Genomic DNA, 26,544 nt, shown 5'->3' with positions numbered 1-26,544 from the left:
CATGTTTTCATTTCCATTTTTCACTCCCCACCATCAAAAATCGATAACTTTTTAATTTTTCCATGTAAAGAGCTGTATGAGGGCTTGTTTTTCTGCGTAACAAATCGCACTTTATAGTGATGGTATTTAGTATTCCATGCCGTGTACTGGGAAAAAAAATTGCAAATGCAGTGAAAATGGTGAAAGAATGCATCGGCACCAATTTGTATTGGTTTTATAATGTTTTCATACATTTACAAAAAATAAAACCTCCTGTACAAAATTTGTTTTTGATTTTGGCATCTTCTGGCAACAATAACTTTTTGATACTTCGGTGTACGGAGCTGTGGGTGGTGTCATTTTGTGCGACTTTCGATGACGTTTTTATTGATACCATTTTTAGGACTGTACAACCTTTTGATCACTTTTTATTACATTTTTTATCATTTTCAAAATGGCAAAGAAGCGCCCTTTTCGACACTGGGGGAGCCATTTACAGTTACGGGGTTAAACGCAGTGAAAAAAATTATATTTTGATAGATCGGCCATTTTTGGACGCAGTGATACCTAATGTTTTTATGATTTTTACTATTTATTTTTATTTATATTTCTAGGGAAAGGGGGGGTGATTCAATTTTTTATTTTTTTCTATTTTTTAGACCCCTCCTTCCTTCCTAGGGTACTTTAACCCTAGGTTGTCTGATCGATCCTAGCATATACTGCTATGTGCAAATCGCACATTGTAATGATTGTGTTAAAATGAGCCAGCCTCCGATCTTCAGAAGACCCGAGGCTGTCATGGCAACAGAGCGCCGCCCCCCGATGACATCACGGGGAACGACGATCTTCACCATCTATCTGAAGCCGCCGGCAGCTTTGCCAGCGGTGATGGACAGGATAACACCCTCAATCGGTGCTAGCACCGATCGCGTTTGTTACCGGTAAGTGTTTGCTGCAATATGCCCGTGAGCCCTCTCCATGCACCCGCACCTGACATGCGTTATACTATTATGGCGCATGTCGGGAAGGGGTTAAAGAATTTATTTGCAAATTAAGGTGGAAAATAATCCCAAGAACTGTGGGCAAAAATCCCACAACCACATAGAGGGGACCTAGTGAATGACCTTCAGTAACCTGGGACAAAAGTAACAAAGGCTACCATCAGTACACACTACACCGCCAGGGAGTCACATCATGCAGTGCCAAGCGTGTCCCCCTGCCTAAGCCAGTACATATCCAGGCCCGACTGAAGTTTTCTAGAGAGCATTTATATGTTCCAGAAAAGTAGAAACCAAAGAGTAGAAAGTAGAATTGTTTGGTTGAAACACAACTCGTTGTGTTTGGAGGAGAGTAAATGCTTAGTTTCATCCAAAGAACACCAGAGCTACTGTGAAGCATAAGGGGGCAACATCATGACGAGGGGCTGTTTCTCTGTAAAGGAACCAGGACAACTGATCCGTGTACATGAAAGAATGAGTGGTGCCATGTATCGTGTGTTTTTGAGTTCCATCTGCATGGGCATAGAAACGTGGCTGGGTCTTTCAACATGACAATGATCCGAATCACACCACCAGGTCAACAAGGAGGGGCTTCATAAGAAGGTCCTGGAGTGGCCTATCCAGTCTTCAGATCTCAACCACATAGAAAACCTTTGGAGGGAGTTGAAAGTATGCGTTGCCCAGCAAAAGCTCAAAAACATCACTGCTCTAGAGGAGATCTGCATGGAGGAATGGGCCAACATACCAGCAGCAGTGTGTGCCCACCCCGTGAAGACTTACAGAAAACATTTGGTCATCCCCAACAAAGGAAATATGACAAAGTATTGACCAAATCCACCATAATTTGCAAAGAAATTCTTTAAAAATCAGACAATGTTATTTTCTGGATTTGTTTTCACATTTTGTCTCTCATAGTTGAGGTCCACCTATGATGTCAATCACAGGCCTCTCCTTTTTATGTGGGAGAACTTGCACAATTGGTGACTGACTGAAGACTTTTCCCCCACGTTATATGTGAAAAAGATTCCGTAAAAACAAATATATAGCGCCATCAAACTTGGTGATGCTGAGCGTTAAGGAAAGCGCTGTTTATCTTCACATGACAAACCAACAAGACGTGGACAAAGAATAAGGATACTACAACTGTGCACTAGCCCTTTAAAGGAAACCTACCACATGAAATGGTAGGTGTAAGCTACAAAAACTGAGCAACAGCTCAGGGTGAGCTGGTGCCGGAGCTTATTTTCATTATCCTCCTAACTAAAATATGCTTCGGCACCAGCTCACCCTGAGCTGGTGCTCCGTTTTTGAAGCTTACACCTACCATTTCATGTGGTAGGTTTCCTTTAAATCTAATACAGCATTTCCCACATAGAGGCAATAGTAAAATCTCATACGAGGTGGTACTTTATCCCAGTGAGACTAAGTAAAATATTCCCATGTTTCCCTCCAGGATGCTGGCATATTTGCGGACAAAAGGGGACCCTCTTACACACGTTATGGGAATGCCCTAAAATCCAGGGTGTCTGGCATCAATCGTTTGACATACTTCATAAACTTGGCATAAGAAACATTACCCCCTCTCCTGCAACTGCACTCCTTCTGATGGGTTTAAAAGAATCCCCATCCAAAACCTGAACTATAACAGCCCTTATACTCCTTGCCACTAAAATGGTCCTCACAAGACATTGGAAAAAGACAGATTGTCCAAAACTGGGAGAAGTGATCACCCAGGTCAACAGGATATGTGGGTATGAAAAAGCTATAGCAATTCAAACAAATAAGCTTAAAGCTTTTCAGACGCAATGGGATAAGTAGACACAGAGTTCATATTACCAAGAATAACACGGAACTTACAACTTCTTTTAGGCCTGATTACACGTTTACTAGTATGTTTAACTGTTTACTAAATTGTTTACTAAAAATATGTTATGTTATGTATTAACAATACTGGACTTTTTGAGCCTCCTAAGGCCAAATGAAAAAGTGCATCGTCGGAGCACTTCAAATCCCGCTGGACCCCCTCCTTGGCCCTTATCATAAGGTCCTAAATGGGGTATCTAGTAGGATTGAAACAAATGAACACTAATATCTAGCAAGAATAATTGTGAATTGTAAACCCTAGCTGTAATATGACCGTGCTCATTTGTTTGTTATGATTGTAAGGTGGCCCATTGAGTCATAACTCGGTATTTACCTTTGTTATGTTTTAAAATTAAATAAAAAATGTATTAAAAATAATAAAAAAAAAAAAATTTAATACAGATGGGTGTGGGAGCCTGGTGATACAAAGCAACCCACCGCCAACAGGGCAAGACCTACACCACCACTAGATAAGAAATGGTAGGTGGGTAGTTACTACTGTGTGTATCTGAATAAGTTCTAGTTGGAATCAATAATTAGGGGGTTGTAAATGGGGATTCCTGGAGTGGTCCTGGAGTGCATTTTTAAAAGGTCTGGATATGAGAAAGGGAAAAATGAATAAAGGAAATGTGAAAGTATTAGAAGGAAGAAGAGGAAAAGGGGAAAAGTAAGGGCTGAGATGGGAAAGGGAAAGACGGACTGGTGTCCATATTAGTTTAGGGATTTAGCCCTGTATTAGTTTAAATAGTCTGGCCTAGGAGTTTTTAGTCTGGGAAGTGTATTGGTTTAGGGGGCTTGGTCTGGGGTGTATATTAGTTTAGACATTTCGGCCTGTGGTGATCTTTATTAGTTTAGGGGGGGGGGGGTTCTCTGAGGTCTGTATTTATTTTAGGATTTGGTCTAGATTCTTTATATATTTATTCTATGCTTTTGTCCTGGATCTATATTTATACTTGGCAAGATTCCTGCACTCGTAGATGGTCCATCAAGGGGCACCTATACAACGGTGGAGCCTGAAGACATGAACAAACTGCAGGATACCTAAAGCAGTATTCATCCTCATAAACCCTTCACCACGAATGACCCAAATATTACCATTCTGCATTGATTCTATTACAGGAAGGCAGGGGGCAGAGGGAATCCTCATCCACCATAATTCATAGTCCCAGCCCTGATGGGGGCCAATACAGTAGTGTTTTCCAGAGGTTGTAGATGATGACATTTCAGCCTGACTATACAAGAATAACGTGCACATTTTTGCAATATTCATCAGTGAATACCACACACATAGCAGTGAACACTAAGATAACACCGACAGCTGGACAAGGAACATTTACAAGATTTTTAGAGCATTTCAGAAGGTTTGATGACTTCATCACCCTATACACGACCTGCAAGGATGACTGACACGTGCAACCACATGCATTAACCTGCAGGAAAACAGGATCAATCTTGCAGAAAATATGCACTTTGCTTCTTGTGTCAAACAGAATGTGCTACTGCTCCTTTAAGAGAATTATAGTAGGAAGGGAAAAAAGAGGAAAAGGAAGGAGTTACACACGAAAGGGAAAGAAGGGAAAGGTAAGAAAGGATGGAAGAAAACGAATAAAAGTGATTAGAAAAGGGCAAAAGATAGAAGGAAATGGGGTAAAAAGGAAAAGAAGAGAAAAAGGAAGGAATGAGACGAGAAAGCAAAAGGAAAGAAAACGTTAGATAAATAAGAAGGGAGGTAAGGAATTAGATTAGAAAAGGGGGAAAGGAAAGAATAAGACGAGTTGGGAAAAAGGAAGGAGATTTGAAGATTAGAAAAGGGAAAGTAGGTAAAAGAGAAAGAAGTCGATTAGGAAGGGATAATATGTAAAAGGGAGAGAAGAAAGCAGGAAGAAAATAAGGAAGGGGGGAAATAAAGGAACAAGATTAGAAAGGGAGAGAAGGAAGCAAGAAGAAAAGAAGGGAATGGAAAATAAAGGAACAAGAATAGAAAGGGAGAGAAGGAAGCAAGAAGAAAAAAAGGGAAAGGAAAATAAAGGAACACGATTAGAAAGGGAGAGAAGGAAGCAAGAAGAAAAAAGGGGAAAGGAAAATAAAGGAACAAGATTAGAAAGGGAGAGAAGGAAGCAAGAAGAAAAAAAGGGAAAGGAAAATAAAGGAACAAGATTAGAAAGGGAGAGAAGGAAGCAAGAAGAAAAGGAGGGAAGGGAAAATAAAGGAACAATATTAGAAAGGGAGAGAAGGAAGCAAGAAGAAAAAGAGGGAGGGGAAGGGAGGAAGGAAGGAAGGAAGGAAGGGAAGATGATGAGAAAGGGAATTAAGGGAAGGGGCAGAAGGATAGTAGAAATAAAAAGTAGGGGAAAGGAAAGGAAGAAAGAAAAGAAAGGAAATGAGAAACGAAGAGAAGGAACAAAAAACAAATAATGTAGCGCTATATCTGCTGAGTGACCAGTTCCTTCACTGGTCTTTCTTCTAGCCTCTTATCTATAGACTGTGGTGAATTACAATATGACATACAGCCTATAAACATGGGAATCACATTTTCTGTAAAAACAAAATCTTAATCATAGTCAACCCCTCTAAGATATCTCCACCATTTTCAGTCTATTGTATTGCAGCATCTCTACCATTGATCGAATATCAGATAACAATAAGGCGCATTCCTTCAATCATTGTAGATATACTTAGGACACAGGCTTTGGTGATGTCATTGGGTCTTCATGTGAAACCTATACACACAAAGCTTATATTCACAGTTGACGTCTATTCAGTAGGTGCTTGATACTGAGCATTCGCCATGGTGGGTGCCTGTCTGAGAATGTGTCCTTGGACGCGTGCCCATGGTATTACTGCAAGTACTTGTAAGAAAAGGCTGATAGCATATCATTAGGTGAACTACAGAAAAGAGGTTACAGATTTTCTGTGACAACACTATGAAATGTTAAGCTGATCTGATTTCAGCAGGTTATAAAGAACTGGGTCCATTCAGGTAATGTGTCGACTATTAAGTAAACAACACCTTTACTACAGGATTTACCTGGTGTGTGAGACATACTGTGAACCGAGGTGCAAAAATATCTCCAGCACCAGGTTTAAAATCCTATTTCTTTCCAAAAACAGCAACACTCCTGACCGCAGGTTGTGTCTGGTATTGCATATCAGCACCTCTAACATAATGAAAGCTGAACTGTAATACCCAACAGCTTGTCAGCAAGCGTGGCAGTGTTTTTTGGGAAGAGCAGCAACTTTTTTTTTTTTAAAGGCATTTAAAATGAGCCTGAGGGGATCTAGGATCCATAGCAATTAATTGGTTCATTTGCATAATTTTTAAAGCCTTTATTCGTAAAAGAGGGGCATAAATAGCTAAGAGAAGAGTGGATCCTGCCACAGGACACACACACGAGTATATGAGTATAATTGGTTTACAATTCTTGATCCTGGTAGTAGTTTTTATTTAAAGGACATCTACCAGCAGGTTCCACAGCTTCTTATAACCTTGTTTTTAAGAATAAAAGGCTTTCAAAATTATGCAAATGAGCCTTCATTAAAGGGAATAAGGCTTCATTAAAACCTGTGGAGCCTGGAGCCCCTCAGGTTCATTTGCATAATTTTCAAAACCTAAACAAGGGCCAAGAAGCTAAAGCGGATCCTGTCAGAGGGGGCACACACCAGTATGTCAGTGTGCTTGGTTTACAATCCATCATCCTAGTGGTAGATGTCGTTAACTATGAAGACAATATGAATCGTTCACTAAAAATCAGGGTTTTCCGTTATCCTGTGTTTCAGGAGAGGGTAAAGGAAACTGAGAACGGAAAATGAACAAAAAGTTTCTCTTCACCATTCTTCAATGTACAGAAGGTAACCTTCCATTACAATTCCATTATATTTTTCGGAGAATAAAAAAAATGGTTGGCTGCTGCGCTTTTGTTTTTTTAACAAATGCAAGTGTGAACTGGGCCTTATTTGTACCAAAAATGCAGTATTTGGAATTTTTTTGCGGCTTATTACATTTTTAAAGAGAACCTGTCATCACTGAGGTCATTTTTATCCAATATCCTAAGGCATGTTAATTTCAAAAATGCCATTGTCAGCAGTATGAATAAATCCAGAGCTTTTTAATCGATTATTTTACAATAAGTGGCCCCTTGGCACTAGCGTGTGGTGAGTACTGTGGAGTACGTGTGGAGGGGCAGTTCAAACGGCCAAAGACCTCTTCTCCTTTATCCCTCCTCGGATCCTCCTTACTCTTGATCCTCCTCAAGCCTCACCCCTGCTCCCTGAGTAAGGTTGAGAATAAGATAATTAGTGCCCCCCCCCCACTTCCCGGGGACTCATCACACACGGCTGACAGGGGGGCCAGGTAATGTAAAATAATCGATAAAAATAACTGGATATAGTGGGAACTTTAAATATATTTTTTTTAAAGATTCACTAGCAAATGTTTTCTGCAAGATAAACAAGTAGGAATCTTTAAAAAAAATATAATATATGTTGAAAAAAGTTCTCTATGCAAATAGAAAATAAACTAGCTATGCATTTAAAAAAAAACTTTTTTGCAGTAAATTTGCCTTTACCCATATCAGTATAACATAAGTGGGGTGTTGCATTTAATATGACTATTTGCCATAGAGGGTCATTCTTAATTCAATTGAATGAGCAAAGTAAAACTTGATTCAGTATTTTCATAAAAGGGACTACTGAGCTATTAAAAAAAATATTTTAAGCATAAAAGATCATTTTTATTCCATTACCAGAAATTTACTATGAAATGAACAAAAAATATATCAGAGCTCTGCCTAATGCTCCCTCTAGTGGCGGAAAAGTATATTACAGCTCAAATTTCAATATCGCTGGAATCATTAGAAAAGCTTCTGTTAAATAGTTAACTTCATCCTCATATTTTATTGACTCGTGTGGGTAAATTAATCTCTTTGATCATATTCGGTATAAAATACCTTACTGTGAGGATTCTTGGATAAGGTGGTGGTGTATCCTGTACCGATCCCAAATTCCCTTCAACAGCTTCTTTTTGGCAGGGGACAAACTCAGGTGTCTGGTGCTGTAAACAACTGTCTGTGTCTATTTGCACATCCAACTACATTGTTCTCTGACTGTAGTTGTGCACAAAATGCAGGTTTAAAATTTCCACACTGCGTTCCACACATTCAATGTACACACTGGGAAACCTCCCATAGAAGCGCAATCCAGAAACAGGTTCCTTCACTACACTTACACACACTAAAGGATAGTTTTGGATAATTTCTTAGCCCTCCATTTGGGAGTAGCCAATTTTTTTTAATATATCAAAAATGCAGAGGAAGGAGCGCAGTGCGAAAAATCCAAAGTGCTTTCGTCTAAGTTACACATAGTTATAGTATGTCCTGAATGTATTCACTATATATCCAAACCAGAAGCAGAAGTGTTACACTTCTATATTACAGCAGCCTTTTTCTGCTGTTTGACTAAGGCCCTGAGCTGTTTGAGCAGCGGTTGAGAACATATTTGTGTAGACCGTCCATGCATTTACATATCATAACACAAGGGATGGCGGTAAATATTCTGTGTATACTATTTGGTAAGGGAGAATATTGTAAAAGAATAAGGATAGTCAAGGGTTGGGTGAGAGTATTAAAGGGGTTTCTCCATCTAATACTTCCCTCGGACTACAATATTTAGTTATAAAAGCAAAAGGAGAGAGAAGAGAGAAACTTAAAAAAGCAAAAAAAAAAAATTCTGGTGCAATTTGCAACATAAAACTGTCTAACATGCTTTCCACCACATTTTAAAACTGTTTTAGATCTTATAGGCTTTTATGACTTTTTGGTGGGATAACATGGCTCTGTAAAAGGGGTCCTGATCTTAGCTGGACTGCCAAAAAAGAGGTACAAAGTGATATGTTGTGTACTGCAGTAAAATTCAATACACTCACCAGATTTAGCAAAATGGTTGCAGGAGTGCACAGTTAAACTACACATAATATGGTGCGCCAGACTTAAAGGGGTATTCTCGTCTGGGCACTCACATTCAGTTTCACTAATCTTCCATATATAAACATTTCTTCAATTAGATGTTATTAAAAAAAATGTTCCTGTGTGAAGATAATTTCTCATAAATGTAGTCATGTTGTCCCTTAGAAACGACATGGCTTCCTCGGATACGACCACGTCACACTCTGGAAGCGGTGGCCAGACTTGCGCTATAGAGTCCTGCTTGACCTCCTGGATTAAGCAATCATTACCACAGGACGGCTGTGGGACTTGCAGTAACTCCCGGACATTTCATATACAAAATCTTTTTGTTTATTTGTGCAATCTCTCAGGCAGAGGTGGTCGTATCCACGGAAGCTATCTCGTTTCTAAGGGACCATAAGACTACATTTATGAGAAATTATCTTCACACAGGAACATTTTTTTTAATAACATCTAATTGAAGAAATGTTTATATATGGCAAATTAATGAAACTGAATGTGAATGCCCAGACGAGAATACCCCTTTAAGTAGTTATGGAAAGTATTCAGACCCCTTTAAATTTTTCAGTCTTTGTTTCATTACAGCCAATTCATTTTTTTTTGTTGCTAATTTATTAAACAAGAAAAAATAAAATAGCACATGGTCATATGTATTTGCTGTTACACTCACATGGGGGGATATTTATCACACGCTGGCACTCGTGCTGGCGTATCGGGCTGCAAATTCGCAGCCCGATACATCAAGAGGCTTCTGCCTCTTGATGTATCGGGCTGCCAGTATCCTACGCCAGGCAAGGCCTCGCGTAGAAAAAAACACAGCCGACGACTTTTCACATATGAAAAGTCGCCGGCAGCAGCGAGTGCGCAGACGCGGGGACAGTAACGCCCCGCGTCGGCCCACTCCCGTCCGGCCGCGCCCCCCCATGCCCCACTGGTGGCGGATTGGGGAAAATAATCGCAAAAGCTAGCAATAAGCTAGCATTTGCGATTATTTCAGGGCCTCTGCACCAGTGGCGGTGCGCAGAGGTCCTGATAAATATCCCCCATGTTGACCATTGCCTTCTGAACCTTGTTGAGATGGTTCTACTCCTTCAATGGAGTGTGTTTAATTAAACTGACTTGATTAGGAAAGGCAGACACCTCTCTATATATAGACCTCATAGCTCACAGTGCATGTCAGAGCACATGAGAATCATGAGGTTTAAGGAACTGCCCAAGGTTACAAAAGAATTTCTGCAGCTCTCAAGCTCTCTAAGATCACAGTACCCTCCATAATCTTTAAATGGAAGAAGTTTGGGATGACTACAACACTTCCTCAAACTGGCTATACAGACAAACTAAGCAATCATGATAGAATAGAGAGGTAAAGAACCGCAAGATCACTGTGGCTGAGCTCCTAAGATGTGGTAGGGAGATGGGAGAACGTACCACAAAGTCAAATGCAGCCTCCATCAGTCGGGGCTCTATGGCAGAGTCTGCCGACTGAAGGCTCTCCTCAGTGCAAGACATATTAAAGCTGCATATGAGAAATAAGATTATCTGGTCTGATGATTTGAGATTGAACTTTCTAGTGTTAATTCTAAGCGGTATGTGTAGAAAAACCAGATACTGCTCATCACCTGCCACATAAAATCCCAACAATGAAACATGGTGGGGATAGCATCATGCTATGGGGGCAGGGAAAGGATAGATTGAAGGAAAGACGAATGCGGCCAGATATCCTGGACGTAAACCTCTTCCAGAGCTCTGGTCCTCAGACTGGGCCGAATGTTCACCTTCCAGCAAGACAATGACCCTAAGCACACAGCTAATATAACAAAGCAGAGGCTTCAGAACATCTCTGTGACCATTCCTGACTGGCCCAAACAGAGCCCGGACCTAAACCCAATTGAGCGTCTCTGGAGAGACCTGAAAATGGCTTCCACCATCCAACCTGTGGGAACTGGAGAGGATCTGCAAGGAAGAGGATCCCCAAATCCTGGTGTGAAAAACTTGTTGCATCTTCCCAGAAGACCCCTGTCTGCACCAGCTCCAAAGCTGCTTCTACTCAATACTGAGCAAAGAGGCTGAATACTTATGACATCATAATATTTCAGTTTTTCTTCTTTAATAAATCAGCAAAAATATTTACATTTCAGGGATTTTTTCTGTCAAGATGGGGCCAGAGAGCAAAAGATTGGCTGTAACGAAAAAAAAAAAAAAGTGTAAAATACTTTCCATACCCACTGTATTACTCTGCCTAACGATGTATGGTACATTTGGAGGGTTGTTTTTTTGGGGGTGTACTGTACAGGGTAGTTTACTGGAAACATCTAAGTGTCTCAACCTTGTGAGTCCCTCTGGGTGGTCATACATCTTGTCTCACAAAGGACACAGAAGAGGGTAGAGCAAACATTCAGCTGGGTATGTGCTGTTACACTGAGGGTTGGGGGTTTAGGTTAATGTAAAAAAAATCTTACTGGGGTTCTTTAACTAGAGAGTTCCCTGCCAACTTTATACTCAAACACAGTTTAATGTGTATTGATCTTAACTGTGACAAAAAAATGTATATAAAAACTCAAATCAATGACATTTTGTACAAAAGGTCTCCTGACAAAAAACAATCAACGGGTGACCTCATGATCGCCAGAAAGTGTTCAAATGTCTGTATTTTTCATGAGTTTTAGACACTATGGGGTGATTTATCGGTTCTGACATTCCTTCTGCCACATTTATTAAGGGTTTTAGACTATTTTTAGACTTGTAAAAAAAAAGGCCCATGGCCTTGGAAAATGGAGGCGTGGCTCTGCAGTAAAAAGTATGTGTATCAAAAATGACACAACTGCGCCAAAATTATGAGAGGCAAAATGGCAGAGAGTGCTCCCATAGTGTAGTAGGTGTGGTAAAATTATAAAAAGACCAGAAAGGATTCAGCCCTCAAACCTGTTTAGGTGGGGTTTTACCTGGACTCTGAGTAGTGAAACAAATGGCAAATTCCCTTCTCTGATCCCTTCGGCTCACACAGTATTAGTGAGCTGGATCTGATGAAGAGGGTAGTATACCCTCGAAGTGTGTTATCCTGTTCAATCAATATAATGAGATTCTTCCCTGCATAATGTGGTCTTATTTTTGTGCCTTTCAGTCCAAATTTTCTTCCCCATCTGCCATTCAAGGTAATACGAGCGACTATAACAGCCGAGCGCTTACCTATTATAGGTGCCCCCATAGACCTGAATGTACAGCAATATTATTGTTCAACCGGACTGTGGGAAGGGGATCAGCTAAACCTCGCTTTTGTGATAGGACCGGTCCATGAGGAGGGATGGGCATCTATCATGTATTTATGACCTAATCTGTGGAACATGAGAATACGTTGTAAGGTAAAAATGCCTACCAGACAGATCTATACAGTCTGTAGTGGACATCGTTGGATACTATACAAAGGGTGTCGCAAAGTAGAACAGTGTGAAGTAAGGCTAGACAGTCGTATGCTGAGATAGGTTCGTCACTGCATCTGGGGTTTGATGATAAATCAAAGTGTAGTGTAGTTTAAGACTATCTGGTCCAACTTTGTGCCATCTATTAGTTGGTCTACTTGATGTTCTAAAACTGTGCCAAACTTTTGGGACATTTGCTACATTTTTGCTACACAGACCTTTTGCTGTGAAACCACACCTGCGTCACGCCCTATTATCGCACTGGAAAAGTAGAAAACTGTCTAAAACTTGATAATGTGGGGCAAAGCTATGCTTCTTTTGGCTAGTAGGGGTTCTTATGGTAGGTCATCAATACGCCTTTAAGTGTTTGATTGCTGATACAATAAAAGGGGCCAAGTAACTTGGAGCCATATCCACCAGACATCACACCCCTTTCCTTTAAAGCTGTAACTAGAGATGAGCAGAAAAAAGCTAAGTTCCGGTCCTGGAATCGGGTGCGTCCCGGAGATATTGCTGGATAAGTGGATGTGCAGTCAATCTGCCAAATTGATGCCCCTAGCTGATGTCCCCCTTAGCAATCACAGCTATATTTAGTGGCTAGTGGTGTCAATTTATCGGGCTTATCTCTAGCTGTAATACCAAAACCCATGGACATGGATTCACATACTATTTCGAAATCTCAGCAACTCCTTTACCGGCTGCATGAGTAACAAAATAAAACAAACTTGTCACTCCAAAATAAGTACATTTTTTTTTTTACTTCCTGAGAACTAACTTGAGTTGTCACCCAGACACCTGCAGTGCATCACCGAACTACTGTACATCCAGCAGCCAATCAAAGCAGTCGCCTCCCTATGTAAACCGTCTTTCCCGACTTCCACAAGGTTCTCCGCAGGTTCTGAAGGCTGCAGATGTTTGACCTGGCACCTTTTTTTGACAATTGCTCCAAGACTTCACAGGTAAAATAAAGGGCGCACTGGTTAAATAAACGTGAAATGACACAATGAAACACGCCTAGGCTTTACATGTATTCAGCTCAGGGAATTTACAAGACAAATGGTTTGGAAAATATTTAGCCTAGGACAACAAACCGCAATGTGATTTAACTGTTCATGTTAATTTATGGGACAGTATAAGGAGGGGCCTGGTCGCCTTTTCACACCAGGAGTGTTAATCGTGCAGGGACCCAAAGCCGGACATGCAATAGGCTGAAATTCCTGGATTTATCTCAACGCTGATCTTGAAACATACTCAAATATTACCACCCCTTTCATGGGAGCAAAAGTCTTTCCTTTGTCAGGCACTCTCATGCTTTGGTTGAGACACAGCTGACCCGCCCGTGTAAACAGGTGCCTTTATCAGCTCGGCCTATTCATTATACTGGATAAGGGACACGGTTTCTTTCTAGCGTAGGTTCCACAGCTCCATTTGTCATGTGAATTTTCATAGATTGTACCGTATTTTCCCACATATGCCCAGAAAATGGTTCTATCAACTCCATTTATTTTCACATTACCTTTACAAATGATTACGTAGGCTAAACTGGTGAGAAGGTCCAGAAGTGTTGAACTTACTTCATCAATAGAAGTTAGAGGTATGTGAGCGCTATAATCTCTGCGGTATAATAATATCTGCTCCATAGGTGTTCCAAAATTGGGAAGTTAGAAGAGCACAAGATTGGGGTCCACTGTGTGAGTAAAGTTGTATGTCACATGCATGTGCTCCATGCATGCTCCATTAACCTCTAAGGGCATAAGTTAGGGTCAACCCTCCTAATTGAAAATGTGTGTCTTCACAGCAAAAATCTAATTGAAATTACATTGGAGGTCAGTGGCCACCACGACATGTGCCCCCTGGTGGTCACGGACGCTGGGTTACTTATTCTGTTCAGCATGCCCTTGTACACCACGAGAGTAACTAGGAAAGGCAGACCCCTATAGCAGGCGTTTGAATGGGGGCCCCCATTCCCACTTATATAGTATACATATTTGTATCCTCACACATGTGAGTTACAATTACACATTAATACACAAATGCGCTCACATATAGAGCATATACACACACATACAGACATCAGATATATGTTAGTATATATATTATGCTATACAATATGTATATAATATGTATATAATGGTGCACATCCTCCATTCTTTAGTGCCAGGTGGGATAAAGGGGCCCCCTGACACTGCGGGCCCCATAGCAGCTGCTATGGCTGCTACCACTGTAGTTACACCCCTGATGTACACACTCCTCTGTTGTGTTCTGCTGTTGGGTGGATGTACAATTCCTATCTTGATAAGGTGAAAAAAGAAGATTTGTCTCCAGCCAATCTCCACTGACTCCTGGTTACATAAGGCACTCTCCTCCTACAGGAAAGTACATGAGTCACTTACTGTTTGCCCCCTGACCTGTTGTCTAACCTATACTATACCAATACCCGACCTATACCTATGTTCCTTTTTAGCTTCCTCGGCCAGCTCTAATCGACACTGAAACTAAGATAGGGAGAGCACCAGGCAACTACCTCCTTGAATAAAGTCCAGATCTTTATACAGGGGTTAAATTTTAAAAACTTAGAGGGTCACTTAGAACAACCTCAGAACTAGTCCGAAATCAAACCAATTTGCTGACACAGTTGGTCGACACCACCTGTGTTTTACAAAATTTCTTTAGGCAAAACTTAGCCCCCAAATGTGTGCTGTAGTTTGGCGTTATCATCATCATCATCCATCTACTAGAAAAGAAGCTGGGAGGTGCCACTTTCTTTCACAATGCAGCCAATATAATACAGACAAAGCTCCTCCCTTGGGATCAACTACTAGTGTTTAGGTCATTAGTTGTATAGGGCCCTGCAAAGCCCTTTAATGTAAAAGAAATTCTGAATCATTATTGCTTTCTCCTTTAAAAACAGAAAATTAGCAAACACCGACAGCAATGAGAGGTTCCATATACAAGACACCTTTAAAAGAGTGTGCAGCCATATAAATGTCCTAAATAACTAGAATGTTGTAGCCATCTTGGGGACCTTTGTGAAGCAATACTGGTCAGATATTGGCGCTTTAACATGGTACTCCATCCTAGGCAATATCCCCTAACACAAGGAAGACATTCGATTCACTTCTATTCACAATGGAGCAATTTTCTGGTTGCTGTGGTTCTGGTGTTGATGGCACAATTGTTTTAAAATCATCAAAATGTGACAAAATCAAAAATCGATTTGGTCCTTAAGAATTAGAAGTCTTCAGTAATTGTTACAGATCCATCACAGATAAAGAATGGAACCCATAAACAATGTGTGAATCCTGCTTTATACTCAACATCTATATGTAGATATGGACCAAATGTCTCCCAGGAAAATAACAGAATGTCACCCCATATATTTTAGAAACTCTTGATAACTGTAAAAACTGGTAATTTTGTGCAAATATTGCTGACATTTGTAAAACTGACCGTCTGCTTCTATAAGTATATACAGTATACGTTTGTAACTAGGGGTCGTATGCAAGTCGGGTGTTCTTAAGTAGGGGACCGCTTGTATATAGAAGCAGACTAAGAATTTTTGTAGGTTCCCCTTTCCCTACAGTCCAGGATGGTCCTAAATGTATGCAACATTTTGATGCTGGAAAACTAATAAATGGAGAAGTTCCATCACCAAAATTATCTACATCTATATGTCACATGTTTAATTTTAATCAATGAACAAAGTGAAGAACATTTCCTACCCATCAGACTCCTTATGTTAGGGCAATATTATTTAGCCCACGCTGGGATTGAGGAGTTAATGATCAGATTTCCTCCCGTCATTATGACACTATAGTATTGGATGAATACACTTTTCTTTAATCCTGTATAGTACAGTTTGTGTCTACAGTAATGTAAATGCACACAGTGAATGGCCTGCAATCTGATGAAGAATGATCCGCTGGTTGTATTTCGTAATTGGAGCTGGTTTATTGTCATATACAAGTCATTGCAAAATCCCAGAAATCCAGTAGAGTCCGATATTTGCCAATAAAAAAAAATAATACAGCTCTATAAGTCACTGCGACATACTACCAAAAAGAAATGAGCAGAATAAATCATTGACCTTAAAGCAGTAATCCGAGAACGTATCCCGTGTCACAGAGGTGGCACCAATGTACTTCACGCTTGTCAGGACGTTATATGGGATTTACCAAAAAAGGGGTGAAGAGCAGTTTGTTCAGTCTCACAATACAGACTATATGCTCGCAACTGCACCTGAAATGTTTGAACCCTATTATGTTTTATCTGCAAGTAAAAGACAAGCTGTACTGCCATAGAAGCGAATGCAGAGAACGGCACATGACCAGTCTCTTCTTCATTCACTGTGACCGTGGAACATAGTTGAAGACAGAGATACTAAAGGTAGCAAGGTGGCTCAGTGGTTAGCACTACAGCCTTGCAGCGCTGGGGTCCTGGGTTAAAGTCCCACCCAGGTAAAAAAGGAGAATTATTCTCACCGTTAATTCGGTTTCCATTAGTCCACCATGACGGCCCCAACTGGAGGATGACCCTTGACCTCTGTAGGGACAGGAAGCAGAGAGGTTAAATACCCCACCCCGGCATCCGTACACCAGTGGCTTCTAAATAACTACACCGGCCTTGGATGCAACCCATTTATTGTATGTTATCGATGCACACAGAACAAATAGGCAATTTTAACTTTTTCCAAATTACAGGGTGGGAAATATATATGGGCCGTCATGGTGGACTAATGGAAACCGAATTAACGGTGAGAATAATTCTCCTTTTCCATAGCGTCCCCCATGACGGCCCCAACTGGAGATGTACCAGATAAATAATTAGGGTGGGACAACAGCTTGTAAGACCTTCCTTCCGAAGGACTGGTCTCTAGCACTTTGAACATCTAGCCTATAGTGTTTGGCAAAAGTTAGATGAGTAGACCAGGTAGCTGCTCTACATATGTCCTCTAACGAGGCGCCCCGTTTTTCCGCCCAGGAGGCTGCCACTCCTCGGGTCGAGTGGGCCCTAATAGTCCCTGAAATGTCCAGGTTGTTGGCATCATAAGCTTCTTTGATGACTGTTCTTATCCACCTGGCGATGGATGCCTTTGAAGCTTTTCTGCCCCTGCACTTTCCTCTAAATTGTAGGAGAATGTTGTTGTCTTTTCTCCAGGATTTGGTGACTTCCAGATAATGTAGCAGGTATCTTCTGACATCTAGCGTATGCCACTCCTGTTCTCTGGGATGTTTTGGATTCTGACAGAAGGAAGGCAGAATAATCTCTTGGTTACGATGAAAAGATGAAGCTACTTTGGGAGTAAAGGCTTTATCTAACATTAGTACAATCTTATCTTCACATATTTTAAGATAAGGTTCTTTAATAGACAAACTCTGGATCTCACCCAAACGCCTAGCTGTTGTTATGGCTATGAGAAAGGTGAGTTTTAGCGTTAATTCTCTAAGCTTGACCGACTCCAGAGGTTCAAACGGTATTTTTGTGAGATAATCCAGTACTAATGAAAGATCCCAATTGGGGATATTCTGTTTTATTTGAGGTCTTAGTCTAGCCGTAGCTTTGACAAACCTTTGGATCCATCTATTTTCGGCTAATGGGGTGTCGAAAAAAGCACTGAGGGCTGAAATCTGGACTTTTAAGGAATTCGTCTTAAGGCCCTTGTCAAACCCTGCTTGCAGGAAGTCGAGCACCTGTGAGACATTAGGGGACATTTGGTTAGGAGGAGTCCTGCCACAAAAAGACACAAATCTTCCCCATATCCTGGCATAGATTTTGTGGGTAACTGGTTTGCGGCTCGCTTTGAGTGTGGAAATTACCTTGTTTGATAGTCCCCTGGATATCAGCAATTGCCTTTCAGGATCCAAGCCGAGAGCCGGAGAGCCTGTGGATCTGGATGGTACACTGGACCCTGGAACAGAAGGTTGTTTAGAGGTTCCAGCATGACAGGTCCTTCCAATGCCATCTTTCCTAGCCATGGAAACCAGTTCCTCTTTGGCCACCAGGGAACAATGAGTATAACCTTTGCTTGGTCCTCTCTGATCTTCTGAATCACTCTCGCTATGAGAGGTATAGGAGGAAATGCGTACATTAGAGGTCCGCTCCAGGACTGGCTGAAGGCATCCCTTTGGCAAACCGGAGTATTTGGATCCAGAGAGAAGAAATGAGGAACTTTTGTATTTTTGCTGGTGGCAAAAAGATCTGTCACTGGTTGTCCCCATTTTTGTATGAGACTTGAAAAGATGTTCTCGTTTAGACACCACTCGTTGTGGTCTATCGTCTGACGACTGAGATAGTCCGCTACTTGATTCAATTCTCCTTTTAGATGGGTGGCTGAAAGAGAGCGGATGTTGGTTTCTGCCCAGATGAATATCTCGTCTGAAAGACTGAGGAGATCGGGGTTCCTGGTACCCCCCTGATGACGGAGATAAGCCACCGTGGTGGTGTTGTCTGAATAAATTTTTACATGTTTTCCCCTCAGGCTTTGAGCACTTGCTCTTAAGGTCTCTAGAACAGCTCTCAGTTCTCGGAAGTTCGAGGAACGGGATCTGGTCGAGGACGGCCAAAGACCTTGAACGGGAAGGCCTGCTATGTCCGCTCCCCATCCTGACTGACTTGCGTCCGTCCGGATATTTATCACTGGCCAGGGATGCCATGATATCCCTCTTCCCAGGTTGGAAGTATCTATCCACCACTCCAGGGATTGCTTGACCGCTTCCGGAATCTGGACCTTTTGATTTAGATGTTGGGGATCTTTGTCCCAGGAGGCCAATATCCAACTTTGAAGGACTCTGGTGTGACTCTGGCTCCACTGTACACTCTGTATGGAAGATGTCATAAGGCCCAGTATCCTCATGGCTTCCCTTATCGTGCAATGACTTCTTTTTTGAAACAATATGACATGTTGCATTAGTCTCGTTGCTTTCTCTGGCGGTAAGAAGGACATCTGCTGTATCGAATCTAATAACGTTCCTAGAAACACAACCTCTGTACTTGGGTTTAGTTTGGACTTTTCCAGGTTTATTATCCATCCTAACTGATGAAGGATCCTCATTGTGAAATCTCGGTGGTGTATAAGCTCTTGTTTCGAACTGGCCACCAGCAACAGATCGTCCAGGTAGGGGATGACTAGAATCCCTTTCCGCCTCAAGAAAGCTATCACCTCGATCATGATCTTTGTGAATGTCCTGGGGGCCGAAGAAATCCCAAAAGGCAGCGCCTTGTACTGATAGTGGACCTCTTCTCCCCAAGGTGATCGTACTGCGAATCTGAGGAATTTTTGAGATTTTTGATGTATTGGCACATGGTAATATGCGTCCCTCAGATCTATCGTACACATAGACGCTCCTGGTTGGATCAGAACTGCTGCCGAGCTCACTGTTTCCATCTTGAACTTTCGATATCGTATGTACTTGTTCAGATTCTTCAGGTTGCATATCATCCTGAAAGAGCCATTTGGTTTTTTTATCAAGAAGAGGGGAGAGTAGTGTCCTTCTTTTAACTGTGTCTGAGGTACTGGGATGATGACATCCAATTGAATGAGCTTTTGTATCTCTGACCACAGCGAGTTTGAGAGGTTTCCTGAGGGCTGCTCTGTCAAAACAAATTTTCTGGGGGGAAGAGAGGTTAGTTCTAGATGATAACCTTCCCGAAGAATACTTAGTATCCAGGGATTTGATGTTATCTGAGTCCACTGGAAGTGGAACTTCAATAGTCTTCCCCCCACCCTGGCGTCATTGTTTTCTAAACGCTGGGGCCGAGTTGCTGGCACTGAGAAGGAAGCCCCTTCCTCTCCCTCCTTTAGGGTAGCTCCACCTGCCCTGTTTGCCTTTCCCTCTAAAGGGCTGTTTTCTGTCCTTAGAGTCTCGAAAGGGCTGCTTTCTTTGGTTACTTCTGGATTCCGGAAACCCTTTCTTTCTGTCTGCCGCTTTTTCCAACAGCGTGTCAAGTTCGGAACCGAATAGGTATTCCCCTTCAAATGGAATACCACATAATTTTGACTTCGATCTGAAATCGCCAGTCCACTGGCGAAGCCAAAGTGATCTTCTAACTGAATTTGATAGTGCCCCTTCCTTGGCACTTATTCTAACTCCTTCCGCTGAGGCATCTGCGATGAAGGCGGTGGCTGCTCTCAATGTTGAAAATGTACTCAATAGCATCTCCCTAGGAGTACCGTCTCTGACATGACCCTCCAGTTCGGTAATCCAATGAAAGAGAGTCCGTGCCATGGATGTTGTGGCAATATTTGATTTTAGGTTTAACATGGCACACTCCCATGTCTTCTTTAGAAGGCTGTCCGCCTTTCTATCCAGGGGATCTCTTAACTGGATTGCATCCTCAAACGGGAGGTCCGTCTTCTTGGTCATTTTTGTGACCTGGATGTCTACCTTAGGGGTAGCGTTCCAAATTTTGGCTTCTGTTTCATCAAAGGACAGGCGACTTTTAAATTCTCTAGATATGGAGATTTTGTTCTCCGGTTCTCTCCATTCTTCTAGTATTAGTTCCTTAAGAGTGTCATTTATGGGAAACACTCGCCTCTTCTTAACTTTAAGAAGTCCGAATAATTCATCCTGAATAGATTTGGTCTCTTCTATTTCCTCAATTTTGAGGGTATCCCTCATAGCTTTTAGTAAGGGTTCCAGATCTTCGGATGCTAACAAATATCTCGACTCCATCTTACTGGCTGAATTTGAGGGACCGGGCTCCATATCCGTAGACTCCTTGGTCCCTTCTGAGTCTGATGTATAATCTGACATGGATTCTATAACTCTTTGTTTTTTATGTGGAGGCTCCTGAGGTATGAAAGCTGTTATGGATGATGCTATAGATGTTTTAACTTCTTCTCTGATAAAGCTACGCATTTCATCCACAAATGAGGTTCTCTCTTCTCTGAGTAGATTATCTACGCAGGTTTTACAGACCGGCTTTTTATAGTCCGTAGGGAGTTTCTCTAAGCACATATTACACTTTCTGGAAGTGGTTTTCTTTGTGCCGGACTGATCTTTAGCTCTCCCTTTATCCTTCTCCTTTTCCCTGGGCTCCTGCCAAGGAGAAGGAGAGGTAATTAGTCCATAACCGACACCTCATGTGAAAATATAGGGACATGTGGGTGACCCACCACCCTATCCCCGGTTGACCCTACTTACAGGGTTCAAGGATATGAGGTCCAGACTTGAAGCCTCCATGCCATGTGTCTCCATATTCCCAATTGTGGGACCACTGATATCAGCAAGCCTAAACATTTATAGAAATGTGAGATAGACTGTGACATTTAATCAAGTGGAATATAACAAAGGAGTACCTGAGGTATCTTGAGGGTTACACAGCACAAGCCCCTAAGAAAGATATACACATGTCTATATAGACCTGAATTGTATATAACACATATGACACATATGAGGCAACCATACAGCATGTTAACCGACCTTGTTGGCTGGAAAATGCTCAAAATAGCGTCCGATTCTAGCGACTACTCTCGTCAGGACCAGAGTGCGACTATTAGACCTCAGATCAACGTGAATACCTGCTTTTTCAAGCTTACCGCTCCACGCTCCTGCTTCCGGGTCGCGCCATCGTGACGTCACATCCGGTCCCGTCATTTCCGGCGGAAGTCGTCACCAGAGTCGGACGGCGGCCGGTCCACGTGACCGCCGCGATGGACACGCTCCGGGTGTCCTTAGCTGCGCAGAGCCGCGGGCAGAGCCGGAGAAGAAGGCATCTCTGTCTTGTGGCAGAGGAAAGGACCGAAGTCCGATCGAGGCCGAGACTGCCTTAGGGTAAGGGACGATTCCCTGCGCCACACTGGTCCCCCCTCACCGTCCCAACTACTGGGGATGAGGAGAGACTTCTCTCTACTCCCTGCCCTGTGTAGGGACAGGAAGCCACTGGTGTACGGATGCCGGGGTGGGGTATTTAACCTCTCTGCTTCCTGTCCCTACAGAGGTCAAGGGTCATCCTCCAGTTGGGGCCGTCATGGGGGACGCTATGGAAACCTGCAATGAGTTTGTATGGTCTCTCTAAGTTTGTGTGTGTTTCCTCCGATTTCCTCCCACATTCCAAAACGTAGAGGTAGGTTGAGTAGATTGTGAGCCCCCATGGGTACATGGACAGATTTGTAGCGCTGCGGAATATGTATACATAGAGGAATTACTATAATAGAGGTAGTTACTATCTGTAAAATTAAAACTTCCATCAGACATTGAAAGGGAATCGTTCAGCAGATTTGACCATAGAAAGTTGCAAACAATGCATTGTTCCTGGAGATCTGTGTATCCATAACCATGTGTGCCATGTATCCCAGGATTGGAGCTGGATTCGGAGCACTCTGGTGCGCTGTTATATGAAGCCTCCCTCCTGCTGTGGCAGGCTTCTGTTTGAATACTACAGTAATTACTAAGGGGGAGGGGCCGTGAAGACGTACATTGAAGAGATCTCACATACCAGTGCACCACAGTTCTCCGAAACCAGCTACAATCCTGGAATAAAAATGCATGTTTCACAGTCCTGCACACAATAATGTACATAGATTTCCAGGTCTTCTATCCAATGCAGTCTGCAATTTTGCATTAATTTTTTGTTAATATATAATACATTTTCAAGATGAGCAAACTTCTGCTGAGTTGATAGGTAGGAATTGCCCATTTTGAGCAGGAGGATTAGGCATTTGACTTTTTTCTTTTCTTTTTTTGATGATGTTGATGCTGCGACTTCAGAGTTGTGCTCGGTCCGTCCAATGTGGCCACTGTATGGTCCTTGTTTTATGGACTTATTAAAACAAGATGGGCCTTATTATTAGCATAGTTGTTGCCAAAATAACCATTTTCTAGGTAATCGTTGGTGTGAGAGAAAATGAAGAGAAAGTTTTGTGACAAAAAATTGCTGATTTTTTTTCATTTTCAAAGACTTGACCACTTGGGCATATAAGCCATAAAATATCCGCCAATTTATCAGTGAATAGTACTCATTGATAACCAATGATCAATAAAGAGACTTTCTGATTGTATAGTATTTTTCCCGCTGTGGCCCTACGAGGAGCGGCTGTACACCGCTGAGAAGATCGGCGCCCGATGTGTGAGCCAGCATTTCCATCTAGTCTTTTTTTTCCCTGCTAGAGATTAGTGCCTAAACATGCCAGCATCAGCAATCCGCCCTTCGGCAGAGCGCTATCTCCCTCGCCATTTACCCAGCTAATGAATGGCAGCAATTAGTAAAATGTAATCCTATCGCACAATCATTTTAATGCTTTTAGCACTCAGAAAAGTAAACAGCAAATTAATACAGCTCAAGCCATCTCAGATCCTTGTTAGCGGCAAAGCAATTATAGTTCAGCTCCTCAGGTGTAATTAAATGATTGCAATGATTTAGATCCATAAATGCAAGTTAATTCATAAGCAAGCAACAAATATTCTGGGAGTAATTACCGGAAAAGACGCAGCATGAGCGTCTGTGTACCTGGAGAAGCCAGGCGATGCCCCCTCCTGCCCGAAGCAGGAACGCAGAACAGTGACCTTCTCTTTCCACAAATTAACCCTGTTGAAGCTCATTGTTTTGATAGTGATTAGTGAATTAGCATTTCGGTAGTCTAATCCTTCATAGTAAATGCCACAAGGACTTTCACTGCGGCTACATGTAGTCTATGGAACTGAGGGGACAACGAGGAATTTCCTGGTATCTAAAAATTTCATTCCCATCTATTGATCCTAAATGTGTAATAAAAAAATCACTAAAATGTAGATACGGTAGATTAAAAATGATGCACGTAGTTACAAGTTTATGATGATGTAATTTGTGAGCAAGGCAACCCTTCAAGATTGGTGACATCCAGAGCACTGGCTACACGCAAGGTCTTATGTAGTTTTTGTAGCTTGCACACACTGCAGCAGAGATTTTGGCCCAGTCCTCCATACAGATCTTCTCCAGAGCTTTCAGATTTCAGGGATGTCTCTGACAACATTGAGTTTCAGCCTCCACCAAAGATTTTTAATTGGGTTCAGTTCTGGAAACAGAGATATTCTAGGACCTTGACATCCTCCTTTGGGTCATTGTCATGCTGAAAGACCCAGTCTTCATCAGTCTTCAATGCTCTTACTGATGGAAGGAGGTTGCTGTCCAAATTTTCTTCATACATGACCCCATTCATCTTGCCTTCAATATGGTGCAATCATCTACTTCAGTTCATCCCAAGAAATTCTATTTGGTCTCATCTCACCACAGATGGTCACTGTTGAAATTCAAAATGGGTCTGGGCACGTTTTGGAGTGAGAAGCCTCTGTTTCTATATCGGGTTTCAAAAAAAATAGTCTCACAAGGGTTTGTTAATGTGTTGGCACCTGGCACAGAAACCACAGCCAGAAATGGCAGGACACAATGGAAAAATGGGAGGTAGATTGGCAGAATTACTGGAGCCAATTTTGGAAAAATGCTATAAATAGTCTGATCCAAAAACCTGTGTGAACATACCCTTAGGGCTTAAGTAGTTTTCCACTGGGACAGGTACTTTACTTCGGAAAATATTTCCCAAATTTCAGGCAGCAACTACTCGAATTAAGGGCTTGGTAGTCAAAATCCATGTTGGAAAGCCCAACAGTATTATCTGATTTGCAAGTGATATTTCACCAGGAAATCGGAGTCAAAAACCCTTGGGTGAAGACACCAATCAGAGAGTTTAACCTAGAATATTGCAGTCTTATTTGGGATGCATGGAAGGGAAAATGCAAGGGAACATTGTAAATTGTGACTGTGGGCTCTTCCCTAGCATGTAGAAAAATAGGGCATCATGGAAAATTTCCCAACTCCAAAAGCTAAACTATGTCTATGTTTATGTATCCATGCTTCATCCATACCTACATAAAAGCATTATGTTACCTCCATATAAATTTGCTCTTTAGGCAGTACTAGAAATCAAAGGGCCACTTAGCAAAGGCTGGTCCAGGGCCCTTCAACGTGTTTCATTTCAGTCAAATAATTTACAATTACAAAATTTATATTTCAGACATTAGCATTTGTTACATTACTTGCTTATTTGCAAAAATTCCCAGAAGTGCTGCTGCACGTCTAAGCGGTCCGTGCCCTCTGCTGCCTTACTGCGCATGCGTGGCTTTTCCCCTTCCGCATCCGAGAATTCGGCAAGGCGGCCAAGTGACGTGGGGATAGAGGAGTGGAATGAGGAGGAACAGATGACATGCTGAGGATGCTAGACTCAAGCGTTAGTATACGCCCATTCCGACTCGCCAGATTCTCTGCCTGGTTACCAAGCAGAGAATCAAAGTTAATTTTCTCCACTTGTGACCATCCATCAAGCTAGTTAAAAAAAAGAATGCCTTTAGGCCATAAGGGCTCTATGGGAACCTGTCTAATGCTATTTTTTTTTTAAACAGTGGTGAAAGGTTCCCTTTAAAGGGCATCTACCACTAAGACGAAGGGTTGTAAACCAAACACACTGACATACTGGTGTGCGCCCCCTCTGGCACACCAGTAGGTCAGTGTGTTTTAAAAATTATGCAAATTAGCCTGAGGGGCTCCGGGCTCCATAGGTGTCAATAGGACCTGGAGCCCCTCAGGCTCCTTTGCATCATTTTTAAAACCTTTATTGCTCAAAAACAAGGGCCTAAGAAGCTTAACGAAGAGTGGATCCTGCCAGAGAGAGAACACACCAGTATGTCAGTGTGCTTGGTTTACAATCTTTCATCCTGGTGGTAGATGTCCTTTAATCTGTCACTATACTACCAACACAGGTGATAATGGATGCTGTCATGGTATCAATGGTTGACCAGGTACTAGCAGTAATTTACATTGTGCTATCTCATTCCATAAAAAGACCATAAGAACAATTAGTAGTAAATAAAATACTAAACTCACATTACAACTAATAAAGTGCAGATATGGTATTAAAGTAATATACGTGAACATCCATTCTGTCCGTACGCTGGAAAATACTAAAATCATGACGCCCGTCTCAGAGATGAGGCCGAGACATCAGGAAGGCTCATTCCAATCACACAGTTGGACGTAACTACTGACATTACTGGTCGGGTTATCATCATTATTGGTTCACTCCTGCTGCTCATCAGGCCTATTGCAGTAATGATTTCTAGATATGAAATTACTAAATATAATCCATAAAGCGGATTTCAGCTAAAGAATATTTAATTGATGAGATTATTAACCCATTACATAAGACTTTACTGCCATCAGGCATCTCCATAAATACCTGTGATACATGAGGGATGAAAAATGGAGAGAAAGAAGAAAGGAGTGAGGGAAAAGGAAATGGAAGGAAGAGTCCAAGAAATGGAAAGAGGAGGAGGTCGGGAGATTGAGCAAAGAAAGGAG

The 26,544-nt window shown here is 41.9% G+C and overlaps 2 protein-coding genes across 11 annotated transcripts in view; both read right to left on the bottom strand.

Moving 5' to 3' along the window:
* MIPOL1 (mirror-image polydactyly 1) overlaps nucleotides 1-26,544 on the bottom strand; it is a 276,231-nt gene that overhangs the window by 195,256 nt on the left and 54,431 nt on the right. The window contains exon 1 of one of the 10 annotated variants that reach the window (XM_072115540.1): nucleotides 26,071-26,221. The exons of 8 other annotated variants lie outside the window; for them this stretch is intronic. The gene's annotated coding sequence lies outside the window, so the exon portion shown is untranslated. Of the gene's footprint in view, nucleotides 1-10,733; nucleotides 10,761-26,070; nucleotides 26,222-26,544 lie in introns of those variants that run through there. One more of the 10 variants, XM_072115543.1, reaches the window with a different exon arrangement.
* Nucleotides 19,947-22,184, bottom strand: LOC140069632 (uncharacterized). The gene is made up of 2 exons (XM_072115535.1): nucleotides 21,360-22,184; nucleotides 19,947-21,254 (listed from the first exon to the last, which is right to left on the bottom strand). Exons 1-2 carry the CDS (start codon nucleotides 21,453-21,455, stop codon nucleotides 19,947-19,949), a joined length of 1,404 nt encoding a protein of 467 aa, XP_071971636.1. The 5' UTR covers nucleotides 21,456-22,184.

This window comes from Engystomops pustulosus, chromosome 7 (assembly GCF_040894005.1).
Source record: "Engystomops pustulosus chromosome 7, aEngPut4.maternal, whole genome shotgun sequence".
In the NCBI taxonomy this organism is placed as follows: Eukaryota; Metazoa; Chordata; class Amphibia; order Anura; family Leptodactylidae; genus Engystomops; species Engystomops pustulosus.
The sequence above is the reverse complement of the archived record's forward strand: the minus strand, read 5'-3'. Positions and strand labels throughout refer to the sequence as shown.